General features: G+C 45.5%; 1 protein-coding gene across 7 annotated transcripts in view; it reads left to right on the top strand.

Annotated features, from left to right (window-relative positions):
- LOC147120445 (RNA-binding motif, single-stranded-interacting protein 1-like) overlaps window positions 1-20,614 on the top strand; it is a 661,270-nt gene that overhangs the window by 56,671 nt on the left and 583,985 nt on the right. For 5 of the 7 annotated variants that reach the window (XM_085986392.1, XM_085986391.1, XM_085986395.1 and 2 more), the window contains exon 2: window positions 11,524-11,589. The exons of the other annotated variants lie outside the window; for them this stretch is intronic. In XM_085986392.1, the coding sequence (XP_085842518.1) occupies window positions 11,524-11,589 (66 nt within the window). The remainder of the gene's footprint in view (window positions 1-11,523; window positions 11,590-20,614) is intronic. 7 annotated transcript variants of the gene reach the window in all.

Raw genomic sequence — 20,614 nt, 5'->3', positions numbered from 1 at the left:
TGCCATAGAGGGAGTGCAGCGAAGGTTCACCAGATTGATTCCTGGGATGGCAGGACTGTCGTATGAGGAGAGATTGGGTCGACTAGGCCTGTATTCATTACAGTTTAGAAGAATGAGAGGGGATCTCATTGAAACGTATAAAATTCTGACGGGGCTAGACAGACTGGATGCAGGGAGGATGTTTCCCCTGGCTGGGGGTTCTGGAACGAGGGGTCACAGTCTCAAGATACGGGGTAGGACATTTAGGACTGAGATGAGGAGAAATTTCTTTACTCAGAGGGTGGTGAACCTGTGGAATTCTCTAGCACAGAAGGCTGTGGAGGCCAAGTCATTGAATATATTTAAGAAGGAGATAGATAGATAGATTACTAGACACAAAGTCATCAATGAGTGTGGGGAGAGAGCGGGAATATGGTATTGAGATAGAGGATCAGCCATGATCATATTGAATAGTGGAGCAAGCTTGAAGGGCTGAATGGCCTACTCCTGCTCCTATTTTTCTATGTTTCTGTCACCAGCTTGCTCTGCTGCGCCTGTCTGACCGTCCCCCACTTCCAGATCCTCATCACCTCCGATGATTTCGAATGCTGCGTCCTCAGCATTGGTCAGATTGGAAATGGAAGGTGGTCCTCCTCCTGTCATAGCCCTCTCCCTCTTATTGTGGGCTCTCTTTTCCTGCAATGAGGGACACAAGTGGAGTTTGAGTGAGTGTAGAGAATCCATAGCATAGATGCTTAGGAGACAAAGATGGTGTGAGGTCCCAATACCAAGGGCCTTCCCTGTGTGTTGTTAGTTGTTGGCATTGCATAACAGTGATAGCGAGTGTGAGGGCAGCATAGTTGAATAGTGAAGTGATTGTGTACATAGAGAGAGAGGGATGGTTAAGGCTGCAAGGGATGTAATGGTAAAGTGGGATGTGCAGGAGTAGGTTGACGATGCAGAGTGCTGGTGATGAGAGGAGATGGGGAGCAGATTGAGGGCAAGTGTGATGTTATACTCACTTTTCCTGAGCGTATCAGGTCATTAAACGTTTTCCTGCACTGCACCCAGGATCGAGTGCACAACGATCTGGAGCTGACCTCCTGAACAATTTGCAACCAAGCTGCTTTGCTTTGCTGTGGAGGCTTCCTTCGTCCAGAGGATGGGAAGAGTACCTCCTTGCGCCCTCTGACTCCTTCCACAAGAGCATAGAGGGAGTCATCATCAAAACGGGGTGAGGCCTTGGCCCTTGAAGCAGTTGGTAGCACGAAATCTAGCATCAAATAAGGAGAGAATGAAAGAAGGCTGCATGGGTCCCTTAAATGCAGTTGGATGACAGACGTCAGCAGAGGCGAGCAGCAGACCCAAAGCGACTAATTGGCCAGGGGAGCGCGCACGCAACGACTCAATAGCCCAATTAGGGCAAAATTGCAATTTTTGACCGTCTGAAAGCGGCGGCGAGACCGGAACCCGCTGACCATCTGACCCGCACCCAACCCGCCACCAATGAAAAAATCGCAGCCATTGTATCTGTAATTTTAGGATGCATAGAAGAGCCTTGATAATTACTACAGCTACAAATTGATACCTGCATACAGTGATCACAATAAGCTGTTCATAGCACATACTGCAAAATTTAATTTAGCATCAACTATTTCTTATTTGTCAGACTTAAGAAATTTTTGTGCTTCACAATACTATGGTGATGATGTGCTACTTTAAACATAGATTTTAACAGCCAACATTTTACAGCACACATTCATAGATACTAAAAATGTATTGATGTCCTGTTAAAATAACTTGACAGTATTTTGCAATCCTGGAAACTTATATTGCATTACTTTTGTAACTGCTGTTGAGGCCCATAAAAGTGGTGTCTGTGAACTGCGTAAATAGTTGTGGATTGTAATTTAACTTAACTGTGCTTCGTTAGTTTCTTACTAGTTTTCTTGAAGTTTAGTGATGATCAAATTTAAAACAGTTTTTACTGATTTTCCCTGAGTTTAAATGGGTTTTTAGACGCTCTTTTTTTCCTGTGATCTCCCAGTTTTTGATGTAGTAAACACCCAGCAATGTAACAGCTCCTTTTCTGTTCCTTAATTCCAACCAAATAGATTCAGTCTTTGAACCCGCTAGTATATCGTCCCTCTGAAAAAATGTAAAATTATCCTGATCGATCCTGCCACCCTCTTTTTTTTCCCTTCCCTATCCCTCCTGAAAGTATTGTAGCCAGGAATGTTTAGTTCCCATTCCTTCCCATGTTTAAGCCAGGTCTCCGTTATAGCCACTACATCATAGCTCCATGTGGCAACATGTGCCTGCAGCTCATCAATCTTATTTGTAACACCCGTCACATTAACACACATGCATTCCAACACCATGCTCGTCTGCTTTGCCTTTTTCTCCATCTAATTCATGCAGTTTCTACACAATTCTTTATTTTGTTGCTGTTTGTCCCTCCTAGTTTTCTATGCACCTTGTCTCTCCTCTCTGCTGCTATGTCCTGGTTCCCCCTTCCCCAGCCAAATTAGTTTCAACCCTCCCCCATAGCACTAGTTAACCTCTCTGCGAGGACATTGGTCCCAGCCCTGTTCCGGTGCAACCCATCCGGCACGTCTTCAAATTAGAGCAAGGCCATTTAGGAGTGAAATCAGAAAGCACTTTTTCTCACACCATGTAGTGGAAGCAGAATCATACAGCACAGAAGGAGGCCATTCAGCTCATTTCTTTGAAGGAGCTGTCCAATTAGCCCCACTCCACTGCTTTTTCCCCATAGCCCTGCAAAGTTCTCCTTTTCAAGTATATATCTAATTCCCTTTTGAAAGTTACTATTGAATCTGCTTCCACCACCTTTTCAGGTAGCATATTCCAGGACATCAAAACTCACTGTGTAAAAGACTTTCTCCTCATTTCCCCGCTGGAATTTTTGCGAATTATCTTAAATCTGTGTCCTCTGGTTATTAACCGTCCTTCCACTGGAAACCGTTTCTCCCCATTTACTTTATCAAAACCCTCCTAATTTTGAACACCTCTATCAAATCTCTGCTCTGAGGAGAACAATCCCAGCTTCTCTAGTCTCTCCACATTACTGAAGTTCCTCATCCCTCATACCAGTCTGGTAAATCTCCTCTGCACCCTCTCTAAGAACTTGACATCTTTCCTGAAGTGTGCTGTCGAGAATTGGACACAATACTTTAACTGAGGCCTAACCAGTGATTTATAAAGGTTTACCATAACTTCATTGCTTTGTACACTATGGGCTCGATTTTGCCATTGGTTTGGGCTGGGGGCGTGTCAGCTGCTTTTCGTGTTAGCCACCCGACTCCAATTTGATGTGGGAAAAATATGCGATTTTCCCCTAATTGGGCAATTGATTTCCAGCGTGTGGGAACCCCTGGCCCACTTAGTCTTTCCATCCTGAAAGTCGCATCCGATGACGTCATCAGTGCTGCTGGATTTAAGGCCTGCAAGCAGCCTTGCTTCTTCTGCAGACTGCAAACCTTATACCCTTTGCTGTGATAGATTCCTCCAGCCAGTATGTCCAGCAGTAGGCCAAAATCTGCACCAAGGTTCGATGACGCCGCCCTGCAAGCTTTGGTGGAGGGAGCAAGAGGAAATAAGGAGGTGTTCTTCCCTTCCTCAGGGAGGAAGAAGCCTCCCCAGCAGACGAAAGCTGTGCGGATGCAAGTGGCCCAGGAGGTCAACTCTTTGTCTATGTGCCGCAGAACCTGGCTGCAGTGCATGAAGAGGTTTCATGACCTTCTGCGTACTGGAAAAGTGAGTATGACTTTCCCATCACCCTCAATCTGATCCCCATTGCCTCTCCTCACCAGCACTCAGTTTTGACAACCTCTTCCTCCACATCCCACTTGACACTGACATCCCTGCACCCTTACCCATTCCCTCGCTCTCTATGGTCACATTCACCTAACTATTCGACTATGCAGCCCCCACACTCCCTATCGCTGTGATGCTATGAAAACAACTTGCAACACACAGGGAGGGCCCTTGGCCTTGCCACCTCACTCCATCTTTGTCTCCTTCTCCTTCTCACCGTTTGCACATTCTCCCCGTGTTTGCGTGGGTTTCCTCCGGGTGCTCCGGTTTCCTCCCACAGTCCAAAGATGTGCGGGTTAGGTTGATTGGCTATGATAAATTGACCCTTAGTGTTAGGGGGATTAAATACGTGGGGTTACGGGGATAGGGTGGGATATGTGTTGGTGTAGGGGTTACGGGGATTGGGTGGGATATGTGTCGGTGCAGGCTCGATGGGCCGAAATGGCCTCTATCTGCACTGTGGGGTTTCTGTGATTCTGTGATCAATGATATGGATTCTCTACACACACTCCTTGATTCTCACTCAAACTCCACTTGTCTCCCTCATTGCAGGAAAAGAGAGCTCACAATAAGAGGGAAAGAGCGAGGACAGGAGGAGGGCCACCCTCAGTAGCCCAGCTCACCCTCTGGGAGGAGGCGGCCCTGGAGATCGTGGGAGTGGAGGAGGATGCGCAAGTGGGGCCGGACAGACGGGTGCATCAGAGCAAGCTGGTGACAGAATAGTTTATCATCTCTCCCATTGACATTGCACGAGTCACTGATAATGATTCTGATGCTCTAACAGATTGACTTTTGGTCATCTACAATATTCAATGTGCATGTAACCTTGGCCTCACATCTCTGACTCTTTCCTTTACTCCCCCACAGGACCATCGAAAGCCCCCGTCCCCACTATCCAGGAGGAACAGCTTGAGCCTCCAGACTCCTCAGAGGAAGTTGCAACCTCTGAGGGCGCAGCGTCAGCAGAATTCAGCGCACCCAGCACCAGCGCAGACACTCACACCTCAGTGGTACCTTCGCAAGATAGTGCAGTGTTGTCACCTGCTGTATCACAGCTCACAAGTGAGCATCAGCAGATGGTGGAGCAGTGGAGAATCCTAGTCGGAGGGCGCAGGACTCTACCAGCTCGGCTCAGCTGCATGTCGACGCCCTGCCTCCGGGTCCATCCAGAAGAAGAGTGGTGCTGGAACTCCAGGAAGAGGTGCAGGAGTCTCTGGCAGGTTTTGTCTCCAGGGTCGCTGCGAGTGTGGAGCGAATGGAGGAGTCCATCGCTAACATGAGCAGAGCCTTTGTGGAGGCGTTGGCGCATGAACGCATCACCACGGAAAGGATGGCAACCTCCGTGGAAAGGATGGCTACCTGCATGGTAAAGTTGGCTCCGGTGGAGGAGAGGATGGCTACGTCCATGGAGGAGCTTAGTCGCCAGGGTATGGAAAACATGGTCTTTGTTCAGAATAGACTGACATCTCTTGAGGAGCGATGGTCAGCTCTTGAGCAAACAAACCAGACCTTCAGGCAAGTCCTCGGGAATAGGACTTCCAGTACAGAAACGGGTCCTCATGGCCCCCCTGAATTGCAGCAAGGTGCTGTCAAGCCACTTGCTAGCTCTGAAGTGGGGCTGACCCATGAGAGGGATGTTGGTGGCATACAACAAGGAAGTGGGGGCTCCTCTCCAAGTGCTCACACGACCATGCCACTGCAGGGCCCTCGGTCAGAGCCCCACCAGAGTTCTCACCCAACTGAGATCGGCGTCTCAACCCCTGCACAGCTGCAGGAGCAGCAGACTGTTGCCAAGCCCTCACAGGTTCACAACCCCAGAGGACGCCCGCCAAAGGTATCGAGACAGGAGCAGCAAGAAAGTGAGCAAGGGGTCTCCACATCTGCTGAAGCCACAGGGGAAGCACCACGTAGGAGCATGCATAAGAGGAAGATAATGCACAAGTAGTCACAAGGGTAGTCACTTGGGTGAAATGTTACATTTAATGTTGAAAAGCCATCAGTTGGTTATTGTCATTAAAAATTCTGATGTCAACTGTTGCAATTGTGGCGTATGTCATATCGCTAACGGGGCTTCCACATTGAGGGCTTAGGATGACTTGCAATTGTCAGTATGGTGGTCAGAACCGCAGGTTCTTGGCCATTGTCGATGCTCTGGTAAGAAGCTGCGAGGCAAAAGTGCTTGATTGGCTAGGTAAGCAAATCTGGCCAAGATGAGTGTGTGCATTGCATCCCGGCCAGCAATGTGCTCGCATGCTGCTGGCGCTGGTTGATGTGCCTCTGCCAGCTGGTCATTGTCGCTGACCTCCTCCTCCTCCTCCTCCTCCTCCTCCTCATCTGAGGAGGTTATGTGATGAGCCACTTGTTCCTCAGGCATCTGCAAGCCACAATGCTGTGCCATGTTGTGAAGTGCACAGCAAACCACGACGATTCTGGAGACCCTGGCTGCTGAATACTGCAGGGCTCCACCTGATCTATCCAGGCATCTGAAGCGCATCTTTAGCAAGCCGATGGTTTGCTCGATTATGGATCTGGTGGAAATGTGGCTCGAGTTGTAGCGCTCCTCAGCTTCGTTGAATGGGCTCCTCAACGGCGTCATTAGCCACGTCTTCAGGGGATAGCCCCTGTCTCCAAGTAGCCATCCGTTAAATTGGTCTGGCGGACTGAATAGCGGAGGCACACTCGACTGGCGCAGGATGAAGGAGTCATGGCAACTGCCAGGGTACTTGGCACAAACATGCAAAATGTCCTTCTTGTAGTCACACACCAGCTGTACGTTGAGGGAGTGGAAGCCCTTGCGGTTGACAAAAATACCTGGATTGTGATGGGGTGCCTTAAGGGCCACATGTGTGCAGTCAACAATGCCCTGCACCCTTGGAAAGGCTGCCAGATTGTCAAACCCAACCGAACGTGCAGTTACATTGGCTTGATCCTTGGAGAAATGGATGTGATTGTGCGCGATGGCAAAGAGGGCATCGGTTACCTGCGCCATGCAAGTGTGTACGGCCGCCTGGGAGACGCCGCTGATGTCTGCTGCTGATCCCTGGAATGAGCCTGAAGCAAAAAAGTTGAGTGCGGTGGTGACTTTGACGGCCACTGATACGGGGTGTCCACCAGCTCCTCTGGGTTAGGGTTAGGGTTCAGCATTGCGCAGATGTCACCCACTACCTCTCGCGAAAGTCTCGGCCTCCTTTGACACTGCTGCTCAGTCATGTTGAGGTAGCTGATCCTCTGTCTGTAGACCCTGTTTGGGGGGTTATCTCCTGCGCCGACGGGCTTCCATGCGCTGGCGCCTTCTGGCCTGTGCAGCTTCAGGTGGGTGAGCAGCAGCTTGGCGCTCCTGCTGTTGCTCCTGCAGTTGGTGCTGCTGTTGTTCAGGGTTCTGCTGCTGCCACGGCTGGTCTTCGTCCGAATCTGATGTCCAGGAGGAAAGGAAATAAATGGTTCCCATTCTTCTGGTATATACCTCAGTTGAGGAAGCACTCATTCAAGGTGGGGAGAGGGGTTTCCCAGGAGGTCACACTGGAGATGGGTGTCAGGCTCCAAACTTCCACAACAATGAGTAGGCCTGTTAAAAGTTCCCCCAGACCTGAGACAACAAAGTTCTGCCACCTGCAAATGATGATTGGTGAAAACTCCTTTTTAATGGTGGAGCTGCAGCTGTTAGTAAGCAATCCACTTGTGCTGCCGCCAGGTTTCACTGGCGTGTTTCAGAGGAGGCGTGCAGCACGTGGGAAAACTGTTAAAATCAGAAAGGCCCCTCAAAATGGGATTATAGAGGCACTTAACTGGTTGTTAAGGGCCTATCCCGCCTATTTATAAAGCCAAGGATCCTGTATGCTTTTTTAACAGCCTTATCAATTTGTCCTGCCGCCTTCAAAGATTTGTAAATCTGGAACTCTTTCCCCCAAAAGGCTGTGGTGCGGAGTCAATTGAAATTTTCAAGACTGAGTAATGTGACTAAAGAGACTGAGGGCTGAATTTGCGATCGGAGGCTTCCCACGGGCGGATGCCTCCGAACCGCAATAAAAGTACACACCTACCTGATGGTCCTGGATCCACAGAGACTCGCACTCCAGGGCTTCTACGAGTAGAGGTCCACGTATCCCAGGAGTGCATGTGGTTCGCAAGCGCCCCTGGGATCACGTGGGCCGGCCCAACCAATCAGAAAGGGGATTCCCATTATGCTTATGGGGATTCCATTTACGTACATAATCCCCATTAGCTTAATAGGAATCACCCAAAAAATACATATTTACAGCACTGAAATAAAAAAAATCATTACATGTTTAAAATTAATTAAAATACAATTTAATTAAACATTTAAAACAAAAATGTAATTAAAAAAAATAAATGTTAATGTTTTTCAAGGGGCCAAAAATAGCAAACTTATTTTATAGGTTTTTGCATGTTAAAATGATTTTTAAAAATTAATTTTAATATTTGCTTTCACCCGTATGCTGGTAAAAGAAGACCGTACGCCTGCTTTTACCAGGCAAATAGGGTACTTAGGGCCGCGTAATCCGGGCCATTATTGTTCAATAAAGGCGCATATGGATATGGAGGAAAGGCGGGTAAATGGAGATGTGCTACAGATGAGCTATGATCTAGTTGAATGGTAGAACAGGCTCAAGGGACTGAATGGCCTACTCCTGTTCCTACTGATTTAAGCACCTTGCGGGATGCAAGAACATAATCTAGTACTGAGTGAGTGCTCCGTTGTCGGAGGGTGCTGTCTTTCAGATTAAACATTAAACCGAGGCCTTATCTGCTTGTTCAGGCAGATGAAAAACCCCATGGCACAATTCAGACAACAACAGGGGAGTTCTCCCAGTGTCCTACCTGAACCAACACCACCGATACAGATTAACTGGTCATTGATCTCATTGCTATTTGTGGGGCTTTGCTATGTGCAAATCGGCTGCCACATTTGCCTACAAAACAACAGTGACTACAATTTAGTAGGAATTAATTGGCTATGAAGTGTTTTGTGATAGCTTGAGGATGTGAAAGGTGCTATATAAATGCAGGTCATTCCTTTTTTTTTACAATACAAGTGTCATCAAACTGCATTAGATGCGTCCATCCTGTCCTCACATAATGCCCACACGTGCATACTTTACAGCAATGTATATAGCAATTAGAAGTGGGAATCCTGGCTCATTTATATTTCTTTCTCTAGTCTAAGAATGATCAGGTTAATTAAAGCACTCCTACCATGAACTCATGGCTACGCTTGCAAGTGTTTTTACTCAATGACTCTTGTCTTGTTCGTAACATAGATTTTGTAATGCACATTTTCTAATGTGTATATGCTGTGTTTAGAAACCATGTACAAAATTAAGAGTAAGATTCATTTGCAATGTTCGTGTCTTTATATCTGTCTAGATCTGAATATATAAAGAAAAAGAACAAACTTCCATTTATATATTGCCTTTCATGACCTAGGATGTCCCAAAGGGCTTAACAGCCAATGAAGTACTTTTGAAGATGTAGTTACTGTTGTAATATAGGAAATACAGCAAGCTCCCACAAACAGCAATGAAAAAATGTCCAGATAATCTGTTTTAGTGATGATGGTTGAGGCATAAATGTTGGCCAGGACACCAAGGTGAACTCTCTTGCGCTTCATCGAATAGTGCCATGGGATCTTTTACGTCCAGCTGAGAGAGCAGACACTGTTTAACATCTCATGTGAAAGACAGCACCTCCGAGTGTCAGCCTAGATTTTGTGCTCAAGACTCTGGAGTGGAACTTGAACCTGTTATATCTCAAGACGTTAATAACCTTGCTTGTGTAACAATTAAATGAGTACGCAGGAGACAGAGTTCAGTTAACAGCCATCTTTACTTCGAGAAGAATCTCTCACTTAATGCACTCTATTTCCCATAGTGCATTGCACATCACAACTACGGTAAGCTATGTGGGACAATTCAAATACAACATTCAAAATACACAACAGAACCTACAACCTTCTGATTCAGAGGCGAGAGTGCTAGCAACTGAGCCATGACTGCCACCTATCTGGGTATGTTGTGCACAATGATCCAATACAAGAACTACACGTTCAACATTATTCCCATTCTGAAGTTCCAAATGTCCCTGATTTTGTATTTGTGAGAAGGTCAGACCCACATTTTTGTGTCACTCATTTATGGGGTGCTGCCATTAAACTCAAGCTTTTCAACATTTAGGCCCCAATACTTATGGGGAGGCAGGAAGGGAGCTTGGTAGTGTAGGCAAGGCCTGGGACGCAGAGGTCCTGCCGAATTTAACGGCAGGATCTCATTATAATTTGTTCTTCCATTTCCCACGCTGCAACCGGCCTAATTGACAGGCTGGCCAGCTGCCGGGCGGGAAAACCAGCGGCAGGCCCTCGGGGACTGTCTGCGGCAATCATGGGCTGCAGATCGGGGGTGGGAGGGGAAGGGGGTCGACAATGGTGGGGCAGGCTGCAGCTCGTGGTTTAGCGGGGGTTGGTGATTTTTGGGCAGGCTGCAGATCGGGGCTTTGTGGGGGTGGGGTCAGTGATCGCGGGGCAGGCTGCAGATTGGGGCTTGGGGGGTCAGTGATCGCATGGCAGGCTGCAGATTGGGGCTTGGGAGGTCAGTGATCGCATGGCAGGCTGCAGATCGGGGCTTCCGGGGTGGGCAGTGATCGTGGGTAAGCTGCAGATCGGAGCTTTTGGGGGGGGGGGGGGCGGGGATCGGTAATGTGGGACAGGCTGCAGATTGGGGCTTGGTGGGGTGGTCAGTGATTGCGGGGGAGGCTGCAATTTGGGGCCGGGAGGGTTGGTGATCGCAGGGCAGGCTGCAGATCGGTGCTTGGGGGTGTCGGTGATCGCAGGGCAGCCTGCAGGTTGATGCTTGGGGGAGTCGGTGATCCCGGGGCAGGCTGTAGAACAGAGATTGCTGGTGTCGGTGAACGCGGGGCAGGCTGCAGTCCGATGCTGGGATGGGGGCGGGGAGGGGAGTATCAATCGCGGCAGGGGCTAAAGAGAGGCCGTGATCGGCAGAAGGCAGGCTGAAGGCTTCCTTGAGGGGCTGGGGGGGAGAACGTTTGCTTCTCCTGGCCCACAAGGAGTGCTATAAAAAGCAGTTGCCTTCTGGGGCCGGCAGCTCCTGCCCACATTTTGCTGCTGGGTTTCACGAGCTTTGGGAAACCCGGTTGGTAGCAGTTCAAGTTAAATCAGGCTCCTAATTGCACTGTGGGAGCCTGATTTAAATATGTTAATGAAGTGTCCCACCTCTAAGATGGGACACTTGCACAACACGCTACCTGCTGCTGTAAAAATCACGGTAGGTGCGCATGCATCGGGTTGAGGGGGTCACGTTTTTTATTTGTAAGCTTTTAACCATACCCCAACCTCTTCTTGCCTGTCGTTGAGGGGTTAATATCGAGGATTTGGTATTCTACATTGGAAGTATGCCAGGAATCAGAGCCCTTTTCAGCAAATATTATTAAGAGCACCTGCAATGCTTGTTTTTCTTCACATAAATACAGTATAAAAATCACAGTCTCTTAATAATTCAAAGTTTTTTGTGTTTAAAAATATTGAATTATCCAGTAATTTGAATTAAGCAACTTAGAATTACAGGAGTCAACTGTACTTGTGTGTGAACACTTTGACATCAGTAAGCTTTATGTTTCTGCCAAACAACTCATTATTGAAAATTAGCTTTTTCAAAAGTTACTTTGTTTTTTTTCCAGCTAATATCTACACCAAAGATAGCAACAATGCAATATACCAGACGTATTAATCCTCATGCACAACAGGTAAATTCAATAAGTTTTTTAAAATTTAAGTTTATTCTGTTTTAAGTCTGACAACACCCAAAAAAGGAAATAATATGTGAAAATTAATAATAAATCCTTATTGATCTTTGATAAATTTTGAGTACTTACAGATTACTCTGAATCATGTTTAATCCTACTTCCAAAAACAACTGTCTACATAAGAACACAAGAAATAGGAGCAGGAGTAGGCCATATGGCCCCTCGAGCCTGCTCTGCCATTCAATAAGATCATGGCTGATCTACATCAGCTCCACTTTCCCACCCTATACCCATATCCCTTGATTCCCTTAGTGCCCAAAAATCTGTCGATCTTGGTCTTGAATCTACTCATCGTCTGAGCATCCACAGCCCTCTGGGGTAGAGAATTCATAAGATTCACAATCCTCTGAGTGAAGAAATTTCTTCCCATTTCAGTCCTAAATGGCCGACCTCTTATCCTGAGACTGTGACCCCTAGTTCTAGACTCCCCAGCCAGGGGAAACAGCCTCTCAGCATCTACCCTGTCAAGCCCTCTTAAGAATTTTATACGTTTCAATGATATCACCTCTCATTCTTCTAAACTCCAGAGATTATAGGCCCATTCTACTCAATCTCTCCTCATAGGACAGCTCTCTCATCCCAGGAATCAATCTAGTGAACCTTCGTTTCACCACCTCCAAGGCAAGTATATCCTTTTTTAGATAAGGAGCCCAAAACTGCACAGTACTCCAGGTGTGGTCTCACCAAGGCCCTGTACAATTGTAACAAGACTTCCTTACTCTTATACGCCAACCCCCTTGCAATAAAGGCCAACATGCCATTTGCCTTCCTTATTGCTTGCTGTACCTGCATGCTAGCTTTCTGTGTTTCTTGCACGAGGACACCCAAATCTCTCTCAACATCAACATTTGAAAGTTTCTCACCATTTAAAAAATATTCTGTTTTTCTATTCTTCCTACCAAAGTGAATAACCTCATATTTCCCTACATTATACTCCATCTGCCACCTTACTGCCCACTCACTTAGTCTATCTATATCCCTTTGCAGACTCTTTGTGTTCTCCTCACAGCTTACTGTCCCACCTAGTTTTGTATCATCAACAAGCTTGGATACATTACACTCGGTCCCTTCATCTAGATCATTAATATAGATTGTAAATAACTGAGGCCCCAACACTGATCCTTGCGGCACCCCACTAGTTTCAGCCTGCCAACCTGAAAAAGATCTGTTTATCCCTACTCTCTGTTTTTTGTCCGTTAACCGATCCTCTATCCATGCTACTATATTACCCCCAAATCTGTGAGCCCTAATCTTGTGAAATAACCTTTTATGTGGCACCTTATCGAATGCCTTTTGGAAATCCAAATACACTACATCCACTGGTTCCCCTTTATCTACCCTGCTAGTTACATCCTCAAAAAACTCTAATAAATTTGTCAAACATGATTTCCCTTTCATGTTGACTCTGCCTAATCATGTTATGATTTTCTAAGTGCCCTGATACCACTTCCTTAACAATAGATTCCAGCATTTTCCTGACGACTGATGTCAAGCTAACTGGCCTGTAGTTCCCTGTTTTTTCTGTCCCTCCTTTCTTGAATAGCAGTGTTACATTTGCAACCTTCCAATCCGGTGGGACCATTCTAGAATCTAGGGAATTTTGGAATATCAAAACCAATGCATCCACTATCTCTTCAGCCACCTCTTTTAGAACCCTAGGATATAGGTCGTTAGGCCCAGGGGATTTGTCGGCTTTTAGTCCCATTAGTTTCTCTAGTACTTGTTCTCTACTTATATTAATTATGTTAAGTTTCTCACCCTCATTAGACCCTTGGTTCCCACCATTTTTGGTATGCTTTTTGTGTCTTCTACTGTGAAGTCAGATACAAAATATTTGTTTAACGTTTCTGCCATTTCCTTATTCCCCATAATAATTTCTCCTGTCTCAGCCTCTAAGGGACCAATGTTTATTTTTGCTACTCTCTTCCTTTTTACATACTCTTACAATCTGCTTTTATATTTCTTGCCAGTTTTCACTCATTCTATTTTTTCCCTTTTAATCAATTTTTTGGTCAACCTTTGCTGGTTTCTGAAACTCCCAATCCTCAGGCTTACTATTATTCTTTCCAATATTTATAAGCTTTTTCTTTCAATCTAATGCTATCCTGAACTTCTTTAGTTAACCATGGTTGGATCACTTTTCCCGTGGAGTTTTTGTTTCTCAATGGAATGTATTTTTGTTGAGAATTATGAAATATTTCTTTAAAAGCTAGCCACTGCTTATCTACCATACCTTTTTAATCTATTTTTCCAATCTACCTTAGCCAACTTGCTCCTCATACCTATATTGGCATTATTTAAGTGCCTCATAGAAGTTAAAACACAGAAACAGGCCATTCGGCTCAACCAGTCCATGTTGTTGTTTATCTGCCACAAGACCAATTAGTGCTAATCACATTTACCCACCCTATTCCCATAATATTTCAACCCTTTTCATTCATCTGTCACCCTTAGTATCAGTCTTTACATGGGATTTTGCTATATGGAAATCCTATGAATTTCTACCGATGGTTTTTTTGTAACCATTATAAACTGGAAGTAAAGAGAAATCAGGTAATAAAGAGCTCAAGAAAGGGCTCACTCTAATCCTTCATATAACATCTGAACATGAAGGTACCAGTTTGAAAAGAAAATTCAAAGCCTGTTATCATTTAGACAAGATCTTTTAAAGAATCTATGAAACTACTCAATATCTCTGAACCTAAAACTTGAAATATCATCAACAATACAACAAATGTTCGAGTGTAATCTACATTCAGTGTCCCATGTTGTGCTTTACAAAGGGGAAGGAAAATCATGGGGGGAGTATTTTTTTATTCAAAAGTATTCATGAATAAAATATTGTGTGTCCTTTTTTTTCAATAAAAGGTAGCATCTGTTACCTCAATATAGACTTTTCAGGTGTTCTTGCTTGGTGGCTGCTTCTATGCCAGAGTGACTCCTTCCATTTTAATGTGGATTGTAATTTCAGACCAGCAAGAAGACTTTTTAATGGGGAGTCTTCTCTGGAACAAGAAAAGCAATTTCAAAAAAAAAAGGAAGTTTTTTTTCCCCTCGACTTTGAGAGAAAATATTACTCTTCTATATATTTTCTTTATTTTAAATCTAGTAATTAATAATTGCTTTTTAACTGGGTTTCGTGGGTTTACCTAGTTCCATTACCACTCTCACTTTGATCATCCTCCTCTCCTATAATGCCATTCAATTTACATGATTTTCCATTTTAAATTGAAAATAAATTGGAGAAATAGTTTCGCTCATATATTTTTTCATTTGCAAAAATTAATACTGCAAAAATTTATGTTTATTCTACTGTTCCATTTAGAACCAGCAGTACAAAGAACAAACTAATGTGAATTTGGATGCTCACCTATCAGATATTGATGTCAACAGTGATAAAATAACTAGAATTGTTAGGAATTGGGTCATGCTTGATATTTTAAGAGTATGCAGTGAATATTTAAGATACTGTGCAAATTGGTAATTACTTTGTTCTAACAAGTTATAAGGGACTCATAGCAACAGCTTTGAGACTGCAAGGAAGAAACTTGAACCTGATTTATGATCAGGAGTATTTCTGCTTGCTTTTACTTTATCTCCTTCCTTTTTGCTCAAAATAGAGGGGCAAGTGGAGGGTAGATAAGGAGGAATGGAGTTCATATTGAGGGTTAACCTGCAATCTATAAACATTACCTTGTCATCTCATTAAAAATCTCTGCGAGTCAGTAAATTTTAAACTATACTTCATAAGTGTCTTCTCAATAAACAACAGATTTCATTAAAAAATTCCAATATTTAACTTCCTGTGATAGCAGACAACCATAATTTCAAAGGAGTGTACAAAATTAAGTTTTATTAAAAATTTAGTTCATAATCTTTCCCAGTATTGTACACAGGGCAGATATATTTTTGAAGAAAATGTTACACTTTTCCCCCCCCACAATTTTGCCCTTAAACATCAGGAAATACAGCTACAGTCCAGTTTCTTTTGAGGACAGGATTCCATTGCTATACTGCACATTAGAGACATTGAAAGGTCAAACCTTAAATTATAATGGCTTTCATTGTCCTTTTCTTTATCTGTACTTAGGATCAGAAAAGCCCCTCAGGCCTGTATGTGTTCACTCCATTTTTTGCTGGACTTATTTACATTGTACTGACCCTTAATTCCACCACCCCACCCTCACCACCTGGGAGAGGCAAAAAAAATAAGCTACTATTTCAGGAATCCTATCAAAATCCTTTACAATCTCTCAAAGGCTATTAGGAAAGCCCAGGAGGCCTCAAACGCTCTATTTATTTCCTGGAATAATTAATTTTACCTTCATTCTCCCATGATCATGTCATTTTTCAAAATACATCGAATGCCATCTTGAAGGACTGCAAGGAGTCAGTGCTCAGACCATATCTAGAATCTTGTTCTACAGGTCGATCACCCTTTGAGAAAAATTCTAAACTTCCAACCTCGTGCTTGCTTTCTCATTTTAATTGAGTTGCCCCTAGTTCTACCCAGCCCCATCACCACACATAATTTCTCTGTATGTTATCAATGCCCTTAATAATTTTCAATACTTCAGTCCGATCTAGGTCTATATTTTAATAACAATGCACTTAGACCAGGGATCATCTCTATTGGCCTTCTCTGTATCTTCTCCAGAGCTTACAATGTCCCTCTTGAGGTGGGGCGGGGCGGGGGGGGGGGGGGGGGGGCTGAGTAGCAAAATTGTACACAGTACTCTAAATGAAGCATCACCAAAATATTACATAACCCTATTATCATGACCCCAGTTTTGTACTGAGTCGCCCAGACAGCACACCTCAGAACCTTGTTCTCTTTGGCTGCTGATGCGATGCTTGAACCTTTAGGGTGTATTCAGTAATCACTCCTGTTATCTTTAACCTACACCCACTCATGCTATATTCTTGCTCGGTATTCTGTGCATTAGTGTGCATAACTGCACACGTATCAATATTAAAGATATTAACCAAACTTAAACCCACTTCTTCACTCTATCCAAATCCAGTTGCAATCTATTTCCTTTTTCTAAAATCATGACAATTTAGTATCGGCTGCAAATTTAATTACTGTACTATCTATGCCCAGCTCCAACTCATTAAACTTACAGGTCTATAATTTCCAGTTTGTGATTTTAATTCTGTTTTAAATGAGGACACTACATGTGTCTTCCTCTAATCATCTAGCACTTCCTCTCTTCGCAGTGAGCTGTTGAAAATATTTCCTGGGGCATCACTCACAACTTGTTGCAATTTACTTCAGTACCCTTTGATAAATTAAATACAGCCCTACCGTTGATCCCTTTTAATGTAGCTTGCACCATTTCCCTTGAGATGTGCATGTAACCTATTTGAGTTTCAGTTTTATCTGATATGTATGGGGCAGATCCAACCTTCTCAGTTAAATACAGAAACAAAATACCTCTCCAATTCTTCTGTCATGCCCTTGGTCATTATTGTAGTGTATGTACCCGTCTACCTTTAAGGGAACTATTGAATGTAACCGTTCACCTTTAAGAGGACTACTTTCGGGTGGCACTATTTGTTTGGCTTCTGTATACTGTAATACCGATAGTGACCACACCAGTATATAAGTGTTGTGGCATGATTGCTGGGGCAGATTCGCCCGGACCTTCGAATAGTAAAGACCTGTTTGTTTGTTACTTCTGAAGTCTGTGTATTTATTAACTGCACAACCCACAGACTTTACAGTGGCGACGAGTCCGATCGTACCCTGCGGCAAGACTACCAAAAGCAACGAAGAGCGTCGAAGAGAGACAACCGCCCTCGTCGTGCTACCAAAAGAAAACACGAGGCTGCAACAACAGAAAGCAGGAAGACTAACAACAAAAGCTGTATCAGCAACAGGCACTGACTACCCTTCTGCCACGGTGCGGAGTGAGCCGACCAGCAAGAAACAAGGCGGCCGACGAAACTGTGAGCAGGGGAAGGTGTAGAAGGGCAGAGCACTCGACCTCGGTCGAGGGGGAGCTGTGCCGGCCAAAAGTCGGGTCCAACGGCGTCGGGTGACAGCCGGACCGCGATCGGCGGGAAAACTCCGGGCAGTGACCGCAGCCACGAAGCGCTGAGCCTGCGAGTAGGCGCGGGAAGAGAAACCCAGCCGCAGCCGGGGAGGGAAACACCGGTCTGCGAGAGGGCTGGGGAGGCGAACGGGAACCGTGCGGGTGAGAGCCGGGTGCGGAGAGAGAGACTGCGAGGAGCCAGTCCAGCGGCTGAGCTGTTCTCCACCAACGGGGTACTCAGAGCCGGCAAAACCGAACGTGCGGGAGTGGGAGAGAGACACAGCCGAAAACGGGGTGAGAGACTGCGCGAGAGCCAGTCCAGCGGCTGAACTGTCCTCCGTTAACGGGGTGTACCCAGCGCCGGTAGAGCCGTGCGGGCGGGAGGAAAAGACAGAGCCGAGTAAGGGGAGCTGTGCGGAAGCCAGCCCAGCGGCTGAACCTGTCCGCTGTGGGGAAAGCGTACCCCTTCCACCAGGGAAGAAACGCGGGAAGCCGCCATTAGGCGGGGAAGACGATTGAAGTGGGCGGGGCGAGAAGGAAAGAGCGGGAAACCGCCATTTTCGCGGGAAAACCGCCATCTTAGAAATAAACAAATAAATAAGAAGACTTGAAGAAATACTTGTGTTGTACCCAAGGAAAGAAAGATGCCTAAGCGGGCGGACATCAACGAGTTCAATTTGGAGATAGAAGACTGGGCCACGTACGTAGAACGTATTGAGATACATTGTAAGGCTAACAAAATAGCTAAGGAGGAAAAAGCTTTAACCTTACTTAACATGATGGGTGCGAAAACATTCGGGGTGTTGAAGAATCTTCTCTCACCAGCTAAACCGGCAGATCAGACTTTCGATGATATTGTAGCAGCGCTGAAGGATCACTTGAACCCCACACCGTTGATGCTGGCTGAACGATTCAAATTCTACGCAAGAACGCAGAGGAAAGACGAAAGCAATGCGGAATACTTGGTCGAACTGCTTAGGATAGCGAAATACTGCCAGTTTGGAGGGAATCTGACAGAGGCACTGCGTGACAAGTTCGTATGCGGATTGTCCAAAGAAGGAACGCAGAAGCGACTACTGGAAGAAAATGACCTCACACTGGACAGGGCTGTCCTCATAGCTGCATCGCATGAAGCCGCAGCGAAAGGAACGGCGGAAATGCAGCTAAAGGCGGCGGCACTAGGGGTGGACCAAATTACTTCGAGCACAACAAAATGCTACCGTTGTGGGAAGACAACACACAACCAGAATCAATGCTGGGGTAAAAACCAAGAATGCAGGAAATGTGGCAAGATCGGGCACATAGCTAAGGTATGCCGGTCAGGAGCAACGTACAACAATAAGAAGTCACCACAAAAATGGTACGGAAAGGTACAAGAGGTGACTAAGAAGAGTCTGAGGGAACAGAAGTCGGTCTCACACTCCAAATGCAAAGGACTGGACAGTCTGAGAATTCACAACGTGAGCAATGAAGCTGACCGACAAACTATCTGGATAACGCTACAGATTGCAAAGGTCCAAGTAAAAATGGAAGTGGACACCGGATCGGCGTTGACGGTCATGAATAAGCATGACTATAAGAAATTTTTCAAGCATATTCCACTACGGGATACGGAACTAGTACTACAGACATACACGAGGCACAAAGTATTCCCCATCGGAATGATAGAAGTCAAGGTGAGATACAAGGATAAAGATCATCACCGGTTGGACCTGTATGTATTGCCTGAGGGAGGACCACCACTTCTGGGATGGGAGTGGATCCGAAAAATAAAATTGGACTGGCAGTCCCTAAACACCATGACGGTGGATTCCGAAAAAGAGGATGTCAAACCTGAACGGTTGTCCAGAATATTGGACGAAGCTAAGGCGGTATTCCAGCAAGGACTGGGAACGCTGCGAGGTATTAAAGCAAAGGTTAAGATTGCAGAAAATGCAAGCCCAAAGTTTTTTTAAGGCCAGATCAGTTCCTTACGCAATACGACCAGCTGTGGAGGCAGAACTGGAAGAACTTGAACGATCAGGGGTTCTGTCAAAAGTGGACTGGAGTGAGTGGGCCACGCCCATTGTTCCCGTCATGAAGTCCTCACCGAGTAATAAGCCTGGGGGACCGGGGAAGGTCCGTATCTGCGGAGATTTCAAGATTACTGTGAATCCGGTGCTTCACACGGTACAATACCCGCTTCCGCGGATTGAAGATATCTTTGCTTCGTTGGCTGGAGGGAAACATTTCACGAAAATAGATCTGGCTCAGGCATATCTACAGATGGAGGTCGAGGAAGAGTCACGCCAGTACCTCACCATCAACACTCACAGAGGCTTGTATCGCTACAATAGACTGGTCTTTGGGGTAGCTTCGGCGCCAGCAATTTGGCAGAGGGCCATGGAACAGGTGTTACAAGGAATTCCAAGCACGCAGTGCTACTTAGATGACATTTTAATCACGGGAAAAGATGAGGAAGAACACCTCACGAATTTGAAACTGGTACTCACCAGGTTGAAGGAGTATGGCCTTCGGGTTAATCGCAAGAAGTGTGAGTTCTTCCAAAAACGGATCTCATACTGCGGTCATGTCATTGACCGAGAGGGACTGCATAAGTCACCCGAAAAGATAGAAGCGGTTGTGAAGGCCCCCGCCCCAGGAAACGTATCACAGTTAAGATCATTCTTGGGGTTGATTAATTACTATCACAAGTTTCTGCCAAATTTATCCACGGTACTGCATCCGCTGAATGACCTGTTGCGGAAAGAAACACCATGGAAGTGGAGTGAGGAATGCAAAAAGGCTTTTCGCAGAAGCAAGGAGTTGATTACCTCTGAAGAAGTGTTGGCTCATTTCAACCCAGCATTACCCCTTCGTCTAGCTTGCGATGCTTCCCCGTACGGAATTGGGGCAGTACTCTCGCATAGGCTACCAAATGGCTCGGA

The sequence above is a fragment of the Somniosus microcephalus genome, chromosome 4 (assembly GCF_052327205.1).
Source record: "Somniosus microcephalus isolate GS21.2 chromosome 4, FLI_Smic_1.0, whole genome shotgun sequence".
Classification (NCBI taxonomy): domain Eukaryota; kingdom Metazoa; phylum Chordata; class Chondrichthyes; order Squaliformes; family Somniosidae; genus Somniosus; species Somniosus microcephalus.
This window is presented reverse-complemented; position numbering and strand designations above follow the sequence as displayed.